At 42.5% G+C, this 20,229-nt stretch overlaps 1 protein-coding gene across 1 annotated transcript in view; it reads left to right on the forward strand.

Moving 5' to 3' along the window:
- The window catches only part of LOC123509981 (protein unc-13 homolog A-like), a 417,157-nt gene that overhangs the window by 348,358 nt on the left and 48,570 nt on the right, over positions 1 to 20,229 (forward strand). Inside the window, 4 exon segments of the mRNA XM_045264620.1 lie at positions 2,329 to 2,369; positions 4,646 to 4,660; positions 17,191 to 17,278; positions 18,335 to 18,343. Of these exon segments, the coding sequence (XP_045120555.1) occupies positions 2,329 to 2,369; positions 4,646 to 4,660; positions 17,191 to 17,278; positions 18,335 to 18,343 (153 nt within the window).

Genomic DNA, 20,229 nt, shown 5'->3' on the forward strand with positions numbered 1-20,229 from the left:
CCATTCCACTATTCAGAACATGCCCAATTACTCTCTCTCTCTCTCTCTCTCTCTCTCTCTCTCTCTCTCTCTCTCTCTCTCTCTCTCTCTCTCTCTCTCTCTCTCTCTCTCTCGCTATTTTCCACTCCATAACGTAGCACCGCCTGCATCCTTGACGTCATCTTCCCAGGCCTCAAGAATCCCTCAATTCACTCGTGTATAGGCCTACCCGAAAATCCCTCCCAAGCCTATAGAGCTACACGCAAGAACGATAATTGATGGGAAACTTTAAAACAAAACTCCCATAATTCATTTCGCGATGCTAATGAACGCTAACCAAAGGAAAGATAGGAAAAAAGGAACGTTCTGGTCTTTCTAATTAGTTCCATCATGTGTTAAGTATTACCTTGGGACACAGAGTAGGCCTAAGTGGGAGATAAATTAATTATTGTAGTTTAGGGCCATAATGCCATTACTCCATATCAGGGCGGAACAATGGGCGTGAGTGGAAACGACCTTAGGGATTCCTCCAGTAGGGGTCATATCGCCTTGCCGTTCTTCTCTTCTCTCTCAAGGGTGTCTTTGTTTTCTCCCGAAGGTATTTTAAGCCTTATCTGTGGACATCATAAAGCTGTTGGGTAATGGACTTCAATTAATTAAAGGGAGGAAGGTGTGTGTGTGTGTGTGTGTGTGTGTGTGTGTGTGTGTGTGTGTGTGTGTGTGTGTGTGTGTGTGTCATTGGTCTTTTTTTTCTGAATGTGTACATATTCGTGTTTGTTTTATTTCATTATTGTTATTTGTTTTATGTGTGAATAATTTATGTTTCGCGTACATGCAGAGTAAACAAGATGGCTGACTGATCGTGTGTGTGTGTGTGTGTGTGTGTGTGTGTGTGTGTGTGTGTGTGTGTGTGTGTGTGTGTGTGAGAGAGAGAGAGAGAGAGAGAGACAGAGAGAGAGAGAGAGAGAATGTATGTATATGTGTATCTACGCATCTTTGTGTGCGCGTGCGTGCGTGTGCGTGTGGTATATACGTAAGCATAGCGTATAACATGATAAAGATAAGACTTGTGCAATAAATGTCCAGCCACCGAATCTGCATTGCATCAGGTAAGTTATTCCCTGAGATTCTCTTTTGGCGATAAGGCTGAGAAAGAAAAGCTCCCTCGATATTTGCTACCCACCCTCTCCCTCTTGCTTAAGATTAAACTCAGACTGTGCTGCTTGTAAGAAAACATCCTCCAGGGGACACTGCTACCGATGTTTGGTCTTCCTTTTGTCTTCCTCTGTTTTCTGATGTTTTTTTGGGGATTTCCTTTTTGCCTTTAGTCTAATATTTTTCTTCCATTTAGCTCTATTTTGTATGTTTCATATACATTGTTTTTCTTCCTCTTTATTCCTTTATTTTGTATGGCTTTCATTTGTGTTGTTTTTCCTTTCTTAGTACTCTTTTATTACGTCTTTCATTTGTGTTTTCCTTCCTTTTTTGCTCCTTTTTTATGTGTGTCTTTCATTTGTGTTCTATTGTGATGCTTTTCCTTTCTTGGTGTTCCCCTGCGTTCCTCGCCTCCTGATCTTGGCGGACAGGGTGAAGCGATAGAGTGAAGTAAATACCCCTTAGGCTTCCTCTCCCTCTCTCCTCCTCTTCACTTACTTAATATGCAAACTGAGTCTTAGCAACCTCGTTATCCCAGCAGTATAAACAAGATCCTCCCTTCCTTATCATCCTCCTTCCTTCTCTTCCTCTTTGTCTCCCTCTTCTATCTTTTTTTTTCCTACTTTTTTTTCCCCTCGTCCTCATCCTTGTCTTTGTCTTGTACTGTCTTATTCTCCTCCTCCTCCTCCTACTTGGCTATTCTTGCCTTGCTCCATGCTTTCCTGCTCCCTCCCCTCCCTCGTAGTTCACTTGTGGTAGTTTGTAGTTCCAGCAGATGGCGTTCATACCAATAGCTTTCGTTCTATCTCTTCCTTCTGTTTACTCCCCATGTACTCCCATTCCTTTTCTTTCGTTCAGCACGGCAAATAATCGTTCTTTTATTATGTTTACTTCCTGAAATGTGTTATTTGTATCGGTTTTCTACGAGTTTTTCCTATCCTGCTCTTCTTCCTCTTTCCCTTGGTCTGATATGTTCTTCGTGTGTGTTTCCTACCAGTTTTCCTCTTTTTTTCTTTTTCTCCACCTCAGAACGGAGAAATATTAATTCTTTTTTTCTGTTATTCAGGGCGGAAGATAATTTTTCTTTTGCTTTGTTCGTGAGATCTTTTATTTCTCTGCCTTTTCTACTAGTTTCTCTAGTTTTTCTAACTCTGGATACTAAAATATTAACCCCATCCTCTTTTTTCTCCACAGAATGAACATGGGGGTATGGACGGCGTGGTTACGAAACTCATGTAAGTAAACATATTTCACTTCTACTCTACTTTTACTCTTTTTTTTCTGCCCCAGTTTACACATAGCCCCGTTTTTAGGGTCCGTAGGCCTCTAGGGCGCGGAGGGTCGATCAGGCCGCTATGTAGCACACCAATATAGTAGATGTAAATTCCACTTTTTAGATTTGTAAATATAAATGATCTGAAGTTTGGTTTACTAAGAGTATTATAGATTTGTATACAATAAACCAAGACAGACATTCAGGACTTAGTAAACAGAACTAGCTGGCTATGGTGATAATGTAGGAGTTATTCTTATGTTTGTTAATGACAGTGACACACCACTACACACACACACACACACACACACACACACACACACACACACACACACACACACACACACACACACACACACACACACACACACACACACACACACACACACACACACACGTACACGCTTATGATGATGCATACAGTGCCTTACCTCATCGCTCCCAGCACCCCTACCCCCCTTCCCCAATTCTAGCTAGTGGTGCCCGACATTAAATTAGAAAAAGCTCAATCACACTTAAAATCTCGTTAATAGCACTGTTTTGTACGCCGCTAAGAGCACTAGCTAGCACACGCACACACACACACACACACACACACACACACACACACACACACGCACACACACACACACACACACACACACAGTCGGTGGACGAGAAAGATCTAAAAAAAACTCAATAAAGAAAATATGTTAAAAAAAAGAAGTAATTACTGTATTTTTTTAGTTAGTTTCTCGGCGCGTAAGTTTGTGGATGACACACTTGAGTCTTGTTCTTCCCTGTTACCTGTCAACTAGTGCTCACTTTATACTTGTTGAATTGTAACCAGTAGGTGCAAGTAGCTCGTGTTCTCCTTGCATCACTCGGTCTTTCACTCACTTGTCTTTACTTATTCACTCACTCACTTACTTACTTGAGCAACTTAATCCTGTAGTTTGGGTGGTGCACCTTTTTCTTACCTGGCCTTTCTTACCTGGCCTTTCTCCGCGGCCGCCTCATCTGGCTCATGACTCGCTCCTCACACCTGCCAACCGTCACACACCTGTGGCTGCCGGAGGGGTGACTCGGCCCACTGCCACGCCTCTTTGCTGTCGCACGCAAACACATACACACACATACACACGCACACACACACACACACACACACACACACGCACACGCACACGCACACACTCACACACACGCACACACACACACACACACACACACACACACACACACACACACACACACACACACACACACACACACACACACACACACACACACGTTACGCACTTTCTATTTTTCCTTTCTGTCTGGGAGAATGTATTTAGCTCTGAAGTCTTGTTTTTCTCTCTATATTAATTGCAGTTTTGTGCCTATATGTGTGTTTATATGCTATTATATAACATCTTTTATATACTGATCTTTACATATATATATATATGAATATGTATCTTGCTAACATCTTCCTCAGCATATATATTCATATGTATATTCTAGCATTCTGCATCCAGTTGATCGAGTCTTCTGTCTTGGAAATATATATATATATATATATATATATATATATATATATATATATATATATATATATATATATATATATATATATATATATATGCTCTGCCCTTCAGTTCCTCTTTTCCACCGAGCTGTCTTCTCTTTTATCTCATCTTGATTCTATTTACAAAAAAATTCCTATTATCCAATACCTTCACGTATTTCATCTTTACCTTAACCGCTTCCTTTTCCTCATCCTCCTCCTTTCCCCACTCTTCCTCTCCTCGCCTTGCTCCTCCTCGTTCATCACACACTTTTTGCCTCGGCGCTTTTCTTATTACTATTTGCCTTTTGCTAAATCTTAAAACAAAATGTGGTTTTCCTCTTCTCTTTGTCTCGTTTGTCTTCTCCTCCCCATCCTCCTCGTACTCTTCCATTTCCTCCTCCTCCTCCTCCTCCAACTCTTCCTCTTCCTCTTCCTCCACCTCCTCCCCTCCTTCTCCTCTTCCTGTCGTAGTCTGCTGTACATAAATGCCTGTATGTTTACATTTCAATATTTCCTCCTTGAATTACACGTTAGCAACTTCGATTTCTATTTCTACTTCTACTACTACTATTACTACTATTGCTGCCAGTTATTGTTTAGATTACCATTATTATTACCATAACTACTATACTCTCTGAACATTCCCTCTCCTTATATATATCATTATTATTTTTTCTAATCCTCTTATCTGACTGTCCGCGTTAAAGGGTGATCCTGGCCAGGTGGGTGACTCCATATGTCGGTGCTTCTCTAATCCTTACATCGGGGTGTCGAGGTGCTGGTGGGTCCCAGGCACACCTCACTCACGCACCCATAACTCCTTCATAACACCTCCCTGTCCCCCACACCCCGCCCCACCCTGACAAACACATCGAAGTAACTAACACCTGATATTGTTCCCTCCCTCTACAGTTCCCGTCATTTCCCGCCCTTCATTATTCCTCTGAACTGTACCCCTCCAGATGTCTCTCCGTCCCCCACCCCGTCGAACCGCCCCCTTTTTTTTTCGCTAGCTCCGTCTGCCCGCTCGTCCTTATGTGTTCGTTCGTTCACGTTTTCTTTTTCCCATTTTTTTTTTTTTTGTCCTCCAGTCCTCCTCCTCCTCCTCCTCCTCCTCCTCCTCCTCCTCCTCCTCCTCCCAGCCAGCCTCGCTTGCTAACTGTTACTCTTGGATGGTTTGTTTGTTTGTTTGTTTCAGTGTGTTTTTATATGTTTTTTTGTGTTATTTGTTGTTACTGTTTGTTTTGTTTTTCTTTGTTGTCTTCTCTCTGTTGGGTGTAATGTGTGTGTGTGTGTGTGTGTGTGTGTGTGTGTGTGTGTGTGTGTGTGTGTGTGTGTCACTATTTATACCACAGTTGAATGTTATAACGTTCATTTTCGTATTTCATTCTCTTTTTCTTTATTTTTAGCAGAAGTAATAGTGTGTTGCTTTATCGTCCCTGCGTTCCTCCTCTTCTGCTTCCTCCTCCTCCTCTTCCTCCTACTCGTTCATCATGCAATGCCAGATGACTTGCACAACACCTGGTAGGCTCTGCAGAAGTAACTGTGGTGGGAAAAAGTGGCAGTTTTGTTGTTGTATTGCAGCAACACTTAGACTCGCAACCAGGTGTGCTTCAAGTCCTCTCTGGTGTTGCAAGATTGGGTGTTGGCGCAATGTTCTTTAGTGTTGCGTTATTTGTTATTTTTTGGGGGGTTTATTTTGTGTTTAAGAAATTACTGGTATTTTTTTTTATTTTTGTCATATTTTGCTGTTGGTCTTCCTTTTTTTTCTCTCTTTACAAGCTTCTTTTCTTCCATCTCTCTCTCTCTCTCTCTCTCTCTCTCTCTCTCTCTCTCTCTCTCTCTCTCTCTCTCTCTCTCTCTCTCTCTCTCTCTCTCTCTCTCTCTCTCTCTCTCTCTCTCTCTCTCTCTCTCTCTTCCTTCCTTCCTTCCTTCCTTCCTTCCTTCCTTCCCTCAGCGGCTGGCGAACTTTATTTAGCTCCTTAGTGACCTTTAACCTTCCTCTGGGTCACTCTGCTCTCTGACCTTTTAGTGTTACATGCTTTCCTCCATTTCTTCCTCCCTTCCTTCCTTCCTCCCTCCTTGCCTCCCTTCCCCTTTCACTCTCCCTTCCTCCGTTCCGTCATCTCATTTTTTTTTCTTTTTCTTCACATTTTTTGCGTATTTTTTCCCCTTTTTCCAAAGTTCTGTAACATTTTATTTTTTCTGTAACTTTTATATTTTTATTTTTTGAGGGGTTGTATTTATTGGATAACCTTGAGCTTGAGTCACAATTTCTTTACGTTTTCTCTATCTGTCGATTTTTATTTTTTTTCGAAACTTTCTTAATTCTTTGGCCTCGAGGGAATCTTTTAAGAAGTGACTGGATGGCGAGTGAGTCTTGGCGAGTGAGTGAGTGAGTGAGAGTGAGAAAGAAACGTGGAATGATGATAACACGGAGGAGGGGAATAAAATAATGATTACCTGAATGAATTAATGATAGTGACTGAGTGAGTTAGTTAAAGACTGACTGAATACATTAATAAGTGCATGAATGGATGAGTGAATCTATACGAAAGAAAGAAATGCGAATTAAAGACTTAAGTAAATGAATATTGCGATGAAAAATTGGAAAGGAAAAATTAAAATGAGAATGAGTGAGAGAGTGAGTGAGAAGAAGAAAGGGAGGAGGAATGGGTGGAGATGAGTCATTGAGTTAGTAAATGAGAAAGATAATATGGGAGTGATAGAGTGACTTAGTAAATTAATGAAGGAATGAGGAATGATAAGTTTGTGGATAAATAGATTGTGACAAGAAAAAAAATGGCGGAATGAGCGAGTGAGAGGAAGAGATGTCGAGAGAGAGAGAGAGAGAGAGAGAGAGAGAGAGAGAGAGAGAGAGAGATGAAATAGAAGTGAGTGAACAAATGAGATGGCACAAGAGGTAGAGATGAGTGAGAGAGAGAGAGAGAGAGAGAGAGAGAGAGAGAGAGAGAGAAGAAATGGAGAAGTGGCTCACTGGCTCCTACCTGTCTCTAACGAAGCCACGTGACTCTCGTTCGATGGTGTGGAAGTCCTTTGAGAAGTTAGCGGATGGACGACTGCCTCCTTTTCGTCTCTCTCTCTCTCTCTCTCTCTCTCTCTCTCTCTCTCTCTCTCTCTCTTTCTTCCTCCTCTCGTCTTTTCTTTGGATTTTTGTATTTTATCCTTATTTTTCCGAACACTTTGATTTTTCGCTCTTTTACTCTTTTTTCTTCTGTTCATTTATTCTTTTATTGGCTTTGTTATTCTTGGTCGCCTGTCCGCCTCTGATTTCATTTTCTCCGCAGTCCTCCTCCTCCTCCTCCTCCTCCTCCTCCTCCTCCTCCTCCTCCTCCTCCTCCTCCTCGTTGTCTTGCCGTCCTCTTCATCATCCTCGTCCTCTTCCTCCTCCTTTGCTTCTCACTCCCTCAAAATCCGTCAGTGTTAGTTTTTCTTTTTCTTTAATTCTTGTTTTTGACGCCCAGTTTAATTTTATTTCAATAGTCAGCGGTTTTGCCGTGACCCTTTTTGGTTCGTTGTTTTTTAGGTTACTTTTCCCCCAACTGTCTTTCTTTTTCCCGTTATATTTTGCCCATACACGGAGTCGAGTGATAATTCAATTTATTAATTATTCGACTGTTTTATTCACATTCCTTTTTTTTTACAGGATGAGCCTAGCGTTTCAGATATTTTTTGGGGGAGTTGTACATTTTTCTTTTTACACTTTCCGTCGAGCAGGGCAACGGGCTGGGTGTGTATGTACCATGAGCCCCACGTGGGAGGGGGGCGCGGCTCCCCGTCACACCCACCGGGGACCAGCGCCCCCCACCACTCCCCTCCCCATCCCCTTCTCGTGGTGTTGAGTGTGGCCCACCACGCCTCGACGCCCCGCAGTGGTGGCCTTGGTGTTTATAGGCCCCATCCCTCCCTCCGTGGGCCTGCATGGGGCTGACGTGTGATCCAGGTGGTAGGGAGACGGACTGGGGAACACAGGTAGGGGTAGAGGTATAAGGAACAGGTAGAGCACACAGGTAAGGGAGGGGGAGGTAGAGACATGCAGAGTCTTGCCAAGGATATTAAGGTTCGCGACTTGGGAAGGGTAAAAATGTTGCACTCAGGGAAGCCACCAACTACTTGGGCCTCTCAGCTTTAGAGGGAAGGTACAGGTGGCCTCGTTTCAGGGTCATGCGAGGGGACTTGACTTAATGGAGGTCACATAGGTCACAGGGGGTGAATCAGCTACCAGGGGTCTTGAATACTGTAAATGGGTTTATTTAAGGGTCTGTGGACGTTCAAGCTGCGGTGAAGTGTTGGATGCTTCAGGAAGAGATGGTAGCTAGTGAGGGTCTAGGCGTAAAGGGTCTAAGCAGGAAGGGTCTAGGAAGGAAAGGGTCTTGGTAGGAAGAGTCTAGCTGTAAGATGTTAGTAAGAGTTTTTAGAGTTTTTAAAGAAGTGGCATTAAGGAGATGACGGCAGTAAAGGAGGAAGAGTGCGAGGAAAATGCCGCGGAGGAAGTAGTAATGAGGAGGCGATGTGAGACTGCGTGGTGGTGCCGGTAGTGGTGGTGGTGGTGGTGGTGGTGGTGGTGGTGGTGGTGATACAGAGATGGTGAAAGAACCGTACGGAAAACTTCGGGCTCTTTTTTTCTCTCTTCGTCTTTCCCTCCAGGGCTGTTTCCTTTGAACTCGCTACTTTCCTCTCCTCCCTGAATACCTTGTCCCGTCTGGTAATGAGAGGTAGACGGGCTGGCGCGAGAACACCTTTATCATTGGCGTGCTCGAGTCGCCTCTGCTAATGAACCTCCGTCGCGCTTACTGTGACTTAAGGCCTTTCTGGTGTAACTCAAGTCGTTTTCTTTGAGATGAATCAATGTTGAGTCCCTTTTTTCTTTTAATAATGTGTTAGTTACTATAAGTCAAGTTAGTTTAGCCTCCTCAGTACTGAGACTCATTTTTACTACGAATTTTGGGTGTGATTAAAAGATTTTATTTACATTAGGAAGGGTTTATGGAGGTCAGAAGATTAATGGTCAGAGTCTTCACTATTTTATTTCCCATTTAAGTTTCTGAAGCTGTATAAAATCATCAGATAGTAAGCAGAATGATTATGGAAGCGTGTCAGAGCACTGAAGGAGTTAAAGTGTTCAGTGATTCCTATGGCAATCTCAAACCCACTTTTATCGATGGTTGAGTCAATTACCTATTAAGTGAGTTATTTTTCTCGTGAATCAAGGCTATTTTCTTTTTCTATAGAAGCCCCAAACTCATTTTCTACGAAGAAAGTGAATATATATATTTTTCCCCCTTTCAGCGGCCTCGAGGCAATCTTAACCTTGTCCTTTGTGAATCCTAAATCTATTTTCTAAGTCTCAAAACCCATTTTCTGTGAATCTGAGCTCATGTTCTCAGCCTGATTCACATTTTCTTTTATTGAGAGAAAGGTAAAATGAGAGAAAAGAGCAAGGAGTCCAGCGTTCCCAGCCCACTCGTAATAGCTTGAAAGAACGCCATCCACTCCTTCATATACAAAGAATCCTCGTCCTTTCAGAAATGCGATAAAAAGAGAGGCTTCAAAAGAAAGAAAATTGAGCTGTGTACCGTTCTCTTTGTTGTGCGTACGGGAGACTGAGATAGATCCACGCCTCGTCATCCCTCTAAAAAAGAATGGAGTTGGGGGAGCTTGCTTTGTCTTCCCAGCCTTGCTCTCCATACCTAGACCGCCAAACCAACTGTAATTAATCACCGTACCTTAATCACCTGACTCACCTGCTGTGGCCATGATAGGTAGAGGGTTTGAAGATAATATTCCCTAATTAGTGTGGCCTTCGAGCAGTGCGTTTATTGGGTCACGAGGTCACAGTATGAGGTCACGCAAAGGTTGGGATTTTAATGGAGTACAATCATATTAAAGGGAATTAGAGAGGATTATGTGAGCTGGAAGGGATTCTGATGATTAGTTTTTTATTGCTTTACTGGATTTTTTTATGATTTTGACGCAGTGGGGCATCTTACGCGGGGTCAGGGCGGGGAGTAGGAAGGCCAGGCAAGGTTACATTCGGTTAGATTAGATTATGCTGAAAGTTAAGTTAGGTTAGGATAAGTCAGGTTAGATTAGGTTAGGTTAGGTTAGGTCAGGTCAGGTCAGGTCAGGTTAGGTAAAGTCACACGGATCATACGAGGTCCCCATGCAGGACTTGCCGGGGTCGGAGGGAGCTTTGACCTTGAACTGTCCGCTCTCCTACACCTTTCCAAACTACCTCCCGCGTGTTGACGGCTCCCCTCACGCCCCCTGCTGCATTCACTGCCACCCTTCAGCCAGGAGGAGGCGCTGAGTCCCTCGTAAACATCCCGATATCGCTGCTTTGACCTTGAAGCGGCGCGGGGGGCAGGCAGCAGAGGGTGTAAAGGGGGTCTTGTCTGCTCGCCATGGGGAGGAGAGCGCTTGGATGCCATGATGAGCTAAAGAAAGACTAAAATCCCTTGTAGACAAATGCTCTCTCTCTCTCACTCTTGTTGATTTTTGCTGCTGATTTGCCTGCGTATGTCCGTAGCGCGGCCTTCGTGTGTCTGAGCCAAGGTATAGCTGGTGATCAGACTCCTTCGGTTGGCACTGTCTTTCCTCTGTCTCTCTCTGTGTCTTTTCTAATCTGTCTGTTTGGATGAGGTTCTGTTTGTTTGTTCCCTCTCTCATTTCCCTTGTTTGTTGTGGCTGTGGTTGTTTGTCTGTCTGTCTGTTTGTTGTTGTTGTTGTTGTTGTTTTGGTGTTAGTTGTTGTTTTGGTGTTTGGTGTTGTTGCTGCTGCTGTTGATGATGATGCTATGATTAGGGCACGTGTTATTTCTAAATGTGTATTTTTTTCCCTTTAGTTTTTAGTCTTGTTTTTTGTCTTTTCGTTACTCGGTGTTGTCTTGCTAATGGTGATGATGATGGTGGTGATGATTTGCGTGATGGTGGTTATGAGAATGTTGGTTGATGTTCCCCACTGCTGCTGCTGCTGCTGCTCCTCCTGCTGCCGCTGTTGCTGCTGGTAGAGATAGTGAAAGATAGTGGCAATGGTTGGTAGTGCTGGCTGTGTTCACTGTTGGGAGGATTTCACTGCCATTCTCTATTTGTTTGGCTTACATTGTGTGGTCAAGTAAAAGTTCGTTGTCTTTTTTATTTGTCTTGCTCTCGCGTCTTTATTTTCGTAGTAATTCCTTCTTTTTTTTATCTCTTATTTCGTCTTTCTCCTCCATTGGTCTTGTCTCTCCTCTCCTCTCCCCTACATCGCTCTTTCTACTTTTTGTTTTTCGTCTCACTCCCGTTTCCGTCTCATACACTCTGGTCTTTATTTTTACAGCGAAACTTTATAGATATCGCATGTTTGTTCTCTCTCTCTCTCTCTCTCTCTCTCTCTCTCTCTCTCTCTCTCTCTCTCTCTCTCTGGTAAATTTGAGAGTCGAATGCTTCTTTTTGCTTGATACACCATTAAGACACTCTCCCTATCCTTTCTCCCTGCGTCCTCTCCCTCTCACGTTTCCTCATCTCCTTCCTCCCTTTTTCCCAGACAATAGGACACTTAGATCTTCCCATACTAAAAAAAAAGAAAGTAAATAAGATACCCATTACAGCGTCCTATCATAGAAAACGCGACTGCGGTGGCCTCCTCTTTGTATTGGGAAGGAGAAAGTTCCCAGTTGGTGTTAGTTTTGTCTTGTTAGCTGATTGGTTCATTTGGATTAGTACCGCTGGGATTCCGTTTTTTGTTCCCCGATGCTCTCTTCCCAGTTTCTTTTTTCCCTCTCTTGTGGTGGTAGAAAGTGCGGGCTTGTTCCTCCGTTTTCTTCCAGCCGGTTTCTCGTTTTCTTTTGGATATTTACTTTGTTTGTGGTTATTTTTATTTATTATTTTTTGTCGTTGGGTAAACTGTGGTAATTTATTTTTTATTGGGGTATTTTAGTTTTATTCTATTCCTTTTACACTCTACGCTGATTTAGTATTGTTTTCTCTCTCTCTCTCTCTCTCTCTCTCTCTCTCTCTCTCTCTCTCTCTCTCTCTCTCTCTCTCTCTCTCTCTCTCTCAAAGGCAAAGTTTAGTCTGGAGTTTTATTTTATTGGAAAGCCGCTTAAGAAAAAGACCACGAAATGACATTCTTTTCATTCATGAGTGCCTTTGTGTGTGTGTGTGTGTGTGTGTGTGTGTGTGTGTGTGTGTGTGTGTGTGTGTGTGTGTGTGTGTGTGTGTGTGTGTTTCATCACCATCCCTCATCACACTGTCATCCACAACTACCACTGTTCCCATCTCTTACATCGCTCCCCGAACCATCACTGTCAGCCCTCACCATCCCCGTAATACCCCAGCTTCTACGCGCACACACACACACACACACACACACACACACACACACACACACACACACACACACACACACACACACACACACACACACACACACACACACACACACAGCACCTCTATCTCAAGCAATACTACTTAGTTCCTCTGTTGGAGCATTGCTATTCTTCACATCAGTATTCTGGAACGCCACAGTAATTGGACACATTTTTACCCTGAGATTTGTGTACAATTAGACCATTTTACTGACATTAGGAAGGGTCTATGGAGGTCAGAAGGTTAATGGCCTGAGTCTTCACTATTTTAATCCCCCACATGGGTTTTTGAAGCTGTATAAAATTACCAAATAGTAAGCAGAATGAATATGGAAGCGCGTCATGGTACTGAAGAGATTAAAACAAGGTTCTCAAAATATAGAAATGTTCATCTCTCACTAGAACCGTAAAAAAAAACAGTCTGTAGAACCTTTTTCAGTTACAGTTGAACCTTTTGGAAGTCTTGGAGATACAGCCAGAAGTGTTTCATATTATGGTCTATATAAACACACACACACACACACACACACACACACACACACACACACACACACACACACACACACACACACACACACACACACACACACATATAGTACATACTTAACGCACACAATGCCATCCCACTTCCCTCTCACCGCCTCTAATATCATCATAGATCAGAGAGAGAGAGATTCTGCCCCCTCCGCATGGCCGCTGTTCCCATCCGTGTGTGTGAGGATTTTCGCCTTTATTACCATTGCTGAGAGAAATCTTGGGAGGAAATCCTTTTGTGTATTGCCAATAAATTCCAGCGGAGTGAGGGTGACTAGGTGGGGAGAGGGTTCCATTTTTGTTCTTATTTATTTTATTGATTTTGTTTATGTATATAGAGTACACATGATTTGCCTGCGTCTGCCTTGAGAGTGGGATTTATCAGTATGGAGTGTGGATGTGTGGTGGATGAGGTGGTGGTGGTGGTGGTGGTGCAATGTGGTGGTGGGCGATGGAGCTTAAAGAGAAGGACGTGTTTGTGGGGGTGATGTGATGGTGGTGATTACGGGAGGGAGAGATGATGTAAATGTGATGGCGCTGCGGTGATGAAAGAAGGACCCTTGAATTTGAAAATGAAGAGAGAGAGAGAGAGAGAGAGAGAGAGAGAGAGAGAGAGATGATGTGAGGACAAGCAGGCAGTTAGGCTTGTGACAGATAAGAGGGAAGACTGGCATAGGGCGAAAGAATTTTATGAGGAAAACAAAATAAGACGAAAAGAAAATATGAAAAGAAAATATGGAAGCAGGAAGATCAGAAGGAAAAGAAAGTTTGGGAAGTTGAGAGAACTTTGGTAAAAAAAAGTGTGCGAATGAAATAAAAGGATTAAGAGAGAAAGATGAAGTGTGGGTATCAAAAATAAAGAAAGAGAAACAGAATAGGAAGACGGTTGTGAAAATGGTACATTAATTCAGTTGAGGGAATTTGCTTTGTGAAAAAAATCTTAATGATAAGAATAAGGGACGGAAGAACGATGATAAGGTTTTAAATTCCACAGCAGGACAATTTATAGATTACTGTCTTCCTGATTAAGCGCAGGTGTGCCTGGAGCAGGTGTCGGTATTAAAGGGGAAGGACTGACAGGTGTGTGGGATGGCCGTGTGCAGTGTTAATCTTTCTTAGGTAAAGGTTCGAGGTAGGAATGGGAAAATCACCTGTTGACACATTGCATCTTACCTGCCTTCCACATCACGCACACTTGGTGAAAGATAAGTCTAGTCCTAGTAATGAAGCCCAATTAGTAGCTTCACCTGGCATTGGCGAGCTGGCAATGAAGTGACTGGAACCACAAGTCGGGCTTTGCTGAGGCAGACAGGTGTAATTAGCGATTGGAAAGGTAGATATTGAGCGGCTTATGGACCAATTACCCAGAGTGATTAGCGATGTGTGGTGGCGTTGATTAAAAATGTTTTTCAGTGTGCCGTGGTGTCTGATCATCTGTCAGAAGTAAACCTCATTTTTAGAATGACAAAAATAGGTGTTTTGAAAATGTCGAATGTTGGATAAATATCTATGAAACTAATAATACATAAACTTTTATCGTAAATTCTTAACGGAAGCAAATATATTTATAAAATTTTCCGCGAATGTAGTATAAAACTTGATGCAGTGAGCACAAACCTTCTATCAATAATAGCCTTACACAGACGAAGGGGGCAGGCATAAAACATTCACGCAGTGAGGTCTATTAATCGAATACCATAATGATCCAGCGGGTAATAATTCACTGGGTATATTTGCTGTGGGTGAATGCACGTGGGAAAGTGTTCAAGCTTGTTGATTACGTGACCAGTTAATGAGATGAGGTAACAATAACAAGGGAGATAATAATGATAATAATAATAATAATAATAATAATAATAATAATAAATAGAATGGACAGTAAAGACTAAGAATGCAGGAATAGTGTGATGCTAATTTCTTAAACATTCAGTAAAATTCTTGAAACGTGAGTGTACAGTATTGTTGCGTGCGTGAGAAATGAGTATTGGTATTTTTGTATTTCTCTCTCTCTCTCTCTCTCTCTCTCTCTCTCTCTCTCTCTCTCTCTCTCTCTCTCTCTCTCTCTCTCTCTCTCTCTCTCTCTATCTATCTATCTATCTATCTATCTATCTATCTTTCTGATCTATTTTAAGGTCAAGCTGATAGACGCTAATGACCTTCTATAATCTCACGCATTTGGATATGAAAAATGAATTATAAATCTTCTGAAAACAAGTCACCTTTCTTTTTTCTTTTCCTTTTTCTCTCTAACTTTTTTGACGTATTGTTTTTCTTTCCTTGTTTTGTTTCGATTTAAGTTTAAATTAGTGTGTTCTCTTTGTTCTCTCTTGGTTCATTCTTTATGGAGCTCGTTGCTGGTCCTTGGTGCCTTGCTTGGTGACCTGCTGGTGCTTCAAAGGTCATTGGCATTAACCTTAGGGTCTTTTTTTACAGGTCATATTTAGAATTGTTGGGTTAGCGCACAGGCTGAGGCAGATCCGTCGAAAGGTCACGGCTTGTTGTTCATACGGGAGGAGGTCACAGTTTGAAGGTTTTTGGAATGTCGCCATGAATTTTTTCTGGAGGTCATAACGTGAAGGACATTTTTTGAAGCTCGTGTCTTCCTTGAGGTCATAAATTTCCTTTGGTTTTACTGTAAGGTGCTGAAGGTCGCAGGGTGGAGGTCATTAGGTAATCGCAACACTGAATTGGTTGAGGAGGTCGCAGTACTAGGTGATGGTGGAGGCGTGACCTGCTTTGGCCCAGGATGGCAGGTCACGGCCGCGCCACGCCACCAGCCAGCTTCCTGCAGACACAGCGGCAGCGGGTGGTGATGCAGGGCGGTGGTGCCACTTTTCTGACACGATTGGCACCATTGCTACCCTTCCCAACTCTCCCTTTCCCTCATGGCTCTCTTTTACCCTCCCTTACTCATCCCTCAAACGATGCATAGTTGCCATGGTTTGTTTTTATTTTCCTGGTTCTCTCCTTCCGTTCTGTTTCCGTACACATAGCGCCGAGAGAAAGGCCAAAAGAACCACACATGAGACTTAATACTTTTGGCTGCGTTCTCCCTGTAGCAGGCACCTGTTGGTACTGACTAGCGGTAGTGTGTCCCTTGCCCACCTCTCGTGACGTCACTTATCACCACCAACCATAGAAAACGGAATCATAGCTTTTGTTTTTTTCTTTTTATTGTAGACTCATGTAGATATTTCTGGAGTGTTTTTTGGGGGTATTCTGTAGTGACTGTCGGTGTGGTAATGGTGTTGTGAGTAGTGTTGCGTTGGTGGTGGCGCTGTGATGTCACGAGAGGCGTTGTTGGGATACGCGTTAAAACTTCCCTCCCTGTAAACACACGAGTACTGGTGGTGGTGGTGGTGGTGGTGGTGGTAGTGGCGGCGACGCTCGTGTAGCATTGTGTACGTAGTAGTGGTAGTAGTGGCGAGAAGTGTGGCAAGACCCGCCAGGCGCCCCCATCACCCACCACACCCCAACACCCGCCATCACACCACACCACGCACTACCGTCCCCTGAGAGAGAGAGAGAGAGAGAGAGAGAGAGTAGTGGTGGTGGTGATGGCAGGGATAGACAAGCTTCATGTAAACAAGGCTTGTGCTGTTACTCCTTCAGCCCGTCCTCCCAGCAGACAGCTACCGCCCCCCTCCCCCCCAACCATTGTCACAGATCATGGTCACGTGATTGCTGTGCCCCTCCCTCCCCTCCCAACACCCCGCCCCCGCCGCAACACTCCACATGACAGGAGGCAATAATATGCTCTAGAACCAAAACTGCACGACTATTCTACCCTCGTGATAAGCTTTTAAAAGAATGTCTAATACCTAAAATTAATTATCAGTTCTATATATATTGTATTTTTTAATTTATTTTGGATATGTACGTAAATTAGTGGATTCTAAAATGCTGGCAAATAATCTGATTTTTTATTTTATTTGTGAACGTATATTAAACAGAAAAGATGTGTGTGTATTGTACATATGTATAAATTGGACTTCTGTAGGACATTTATTATTATTATTTATCATTATCATTGTTATTATTATTATTATTATTATTTTTATTATTATCATTGTTATTCATTATTTTGAATAGTGGATACTTGAGACTTTGTGTCTTTGGCATGAATGTAAACAAAAATTATTATGATTAGGTATTTGCTGATTTGCTTCTGTTATGTATAAAGAAAATAAATAATTAATAAAAAGAGAAATATACAGACTGATAACGTGACATAGGAGAGAGAGAGAGAGAGAGAGAGAGAGAGAGAGAGAGAGAGAGAGAGAGAGAGAGTGTGTGTGTGTGTGTGTGTGTTCATATGGGTACTGGTACTAACACCCCCCTCCCCCGCAGGCCCGGAGACAACCCCTTCTACAGCAACATCGACAGCATGCCAGACATCAGGCCGCGAAGGAAGTCCATCCCCCTTGTGTCCGAGCTTGTGAGTGGCAGCTGCTGTGGTGGGAGTAGTAGTGGTAGTGGTAGTGGTAGTGGTAGTAGAGGTAGTAGTAGTAGTAGTAGTGGTAGTGGTGGTAGAAGTAGTAGTAGTAATGATTATAATAGTAGTGGTGGTAGTGGTTGTAGAAGTAGTAGTAATGGTTATAGTATTAGTAGTGGTAATGGTGATAGAAGTAGTCGTAATAATGGTTATAGTAGTAGTAGTAGTGGTAGTGGTGGTAGAAGTAGTATAGTAGTAGTAATGGTTATAGTAGTAGCAATGGTAGTGGTTGTGGGAGTAGAAGTAGTAGTAGTAATTATTATAGTAGTAGTAGTGGTGATGGTGGTAGAAGTAGTAGTAGTAGTAGTAATGGTTATAGTAGTAGTGTTGGTAGAAGTAATAGTAATAATGGTTATAGTAGTAGTAGTGGTAGTGGTAGTGGTAGTAGAAGTAGTGATAGAAGTAGTAGTAGTAATGATAGTAGTAGTAGTAGCAGTAGTGGTGGAAGAAGTAGTAATAGTAGTAGTAGTAGTAGTAGTAGTAGTAGTAGTAGTAGTAGTAGTAATGGGTATAGTATTGTTAGTGGTAGTGGTAGCAGTAATAGTAGTTGTTAGGTATAAAGTTTGTAATGCATTGATAAATATTTATGCAAATGCCATTAAATCTGCAACTGTGCCATTTGTGATTAATTTAGTCAGTTTATTGTGTTTTATTGTGTTAAGTCAATTTATTGTCTTCACATCATAAATATGAAAAATTTCCCAAAGATCATAATAATTTTTTAAGTCAATTAATGTGCCAAGAATAACAATGATACGTCAGGTAATTAATTAAGTGATATATTGGTTATTTCTCTATGTGATCTTAATGTTTCAATTGTCCTCCAATGCATTAATAGAAGCATTAACTCTTGTTCTTTTGCCTCACGTGATCATGACGTGAATATAATTTTTAAAATGTTTGGAGGCCTTTGTGAGGCAGAGATTCAATTAAGCCCAGGTGTGTTAATTAACATGTGTCTCTCTTTCTCTCCCTTTCTCTCTCTCATTCACGCTGCAGGTGCTTAAGGTATTTCTTCATTTTTTACCATTTCCATTAATCCTCGCTGTAGCTTTAGCATTGCTGTGTGTGTGTGTGTGTGTGTGTGTGTGTGTGTGTGTGTGTGTGTGTGTGTGTGTGTGTGTGTTTGTGTGAGTGTGAGTGTGCGCGTGTGTGCTTTTGTGTGTCAGTGTTTCCTTAGACAGATTTAGTGTTTGTTCAAAATATTCGTCTTGTTTGCTCTCAATTCTTTCCCTTTAACAATGAACGTTTTTAGACTCCCTTACTAAGCATCAGTGTTTCCTATTCAGCCATTGCAATTGAAAAGTAAAATCTGATTCTTCATTCTCCCAATAGTAGTCCATTAACTTGAATGTTAAAAGCATAGAATATCCTCGTCTATCAATAATGCATTACTCACGAATTAGGTCACTGTGCAATGTTTTATCAAGCTTTATCATTCACCTTGCGTTTCACCGTCATTAGTTACACATTCCTGGGTTAGCTAGTGTGGCTGTAATCTTAGAAAATGCTAGACACATCGTTGAACCTTTATCATTTGCCCAGGTCTGGTACTTATCCCTAATACTTCATCAATATATGGTGTCTACGTGTGTGTGTGTGTGTGTGTGTGTGTGTGTGTGTGTGTGTGTGTGTGTGTGTGTGTGTGTGTGTGTGTCTATGTCTGTGTGGTGGTGGTCGGGAGTCAAGTAACACACAACACTCCCTACCGATGTGTTAAGAATCTTTCCTCACTCTTAAGTCTTCTACTCGTCAGGCTCTAAAAGGAGACTGACAGAAATCGTAGGTTTTTAAGAGTGAGTGAGACGCAAAACACAGTGGGAGTGAGTTACATCAGGTTACTCGACTTACAACCACGACTCAGTTCCCCAACCCCGTATTCCATTCCCATTGTTCTCCCCGCGCCTTCCGCCCTTCCCGTCTCTGCTCCCTGAAGGCATGCTTGGATAAAGCTTTTGTGGTGTCGCTGCCGCCCTTCGCCGCCTCAATGCTGCATGCTGGACAGAGGCTGACCACTGACAGTCAGCAGCGATGGGCATGATGCAACCCCACCCCCACGTGTGCTGCGTGTAATGACCGTACACGTGTTAATGAATAACTTGGCAGCTGTAAACATTAATAGAGAGAAACAGAAATAGGCGACAGTGTTCACCTGCGTTTCTGTTCAGTTAGGAGTAAATTTTGTACATTTTACATCTTTTCTGCTATATCGAAAGATTATTTCTGGTATTTCTAGTGTATAAAGTTTTGCTTTCTCTTCCTGGCAGTCTTTTAGCTTTTAATTAGAATTGAGTAAATGATGTATAATGAATGCTAGAATACAGTAGTGTGTGTGTGTGTGTGTGTGTGTGTGTGTGTGTGTGTGTGTGTGTGTGTGTGTGTGTGTGTGTGTGTGTGTGTCTCGATATCAAGCAGAGGTCAAACTGGCTGACCCTTGACCTCTGTTGCTCTTTTTTTTGTCCCTAAGGGAGAAGTTGTGACCTCGTTGTGCATGCGTGAGTGTGCGCGTGCGTGCCTGTGTGTGTGTGTGTGTGTGTGTGTGTGTGTGTGTGTGTGTGTGTGTGTGTGTGTGTGTGTGTTCCCCTTATTCTCCATTTCTTTTTATCATCCTTCTTTTCTTACATTTCCGAGTCCTCTTTTTTCCACGTGTTCATCCTCTTACTTTCCTCTTTCACCTGTTCCTGCCACCCTTCGTCTCTATCCCTTCCCTTCTCACCTCCTGTTTCCTCCTCTTTTCCTATAATCCTTGGTCCCTCCTTACCCTGTCTTTCCTCCCTTCCCTCCCTGCCTCGATCTGCCCTCTCTATCACTCCCTCTCTCTTCCTTTACCCTTTATTTTGTTATTTTAGATGGCTCACTTGTTTCTGTAGTAAATATAGTGATGACAATAATGA

The sequence above is a fragment of the Portunus trituberculatus genome, chromosome 28 (assembly GCF_017591435.1).
Source record: "Portunus trituberculatus isolate SZX2019 chromosome 28, ASM1759143v1, whole genome shotgun sequence".
NCBI lineage: Eukaryota > Metazoa > Arthropoda > Malacostraca > Decapoda > Portunidae > Portunus > Portunus trituberculatus.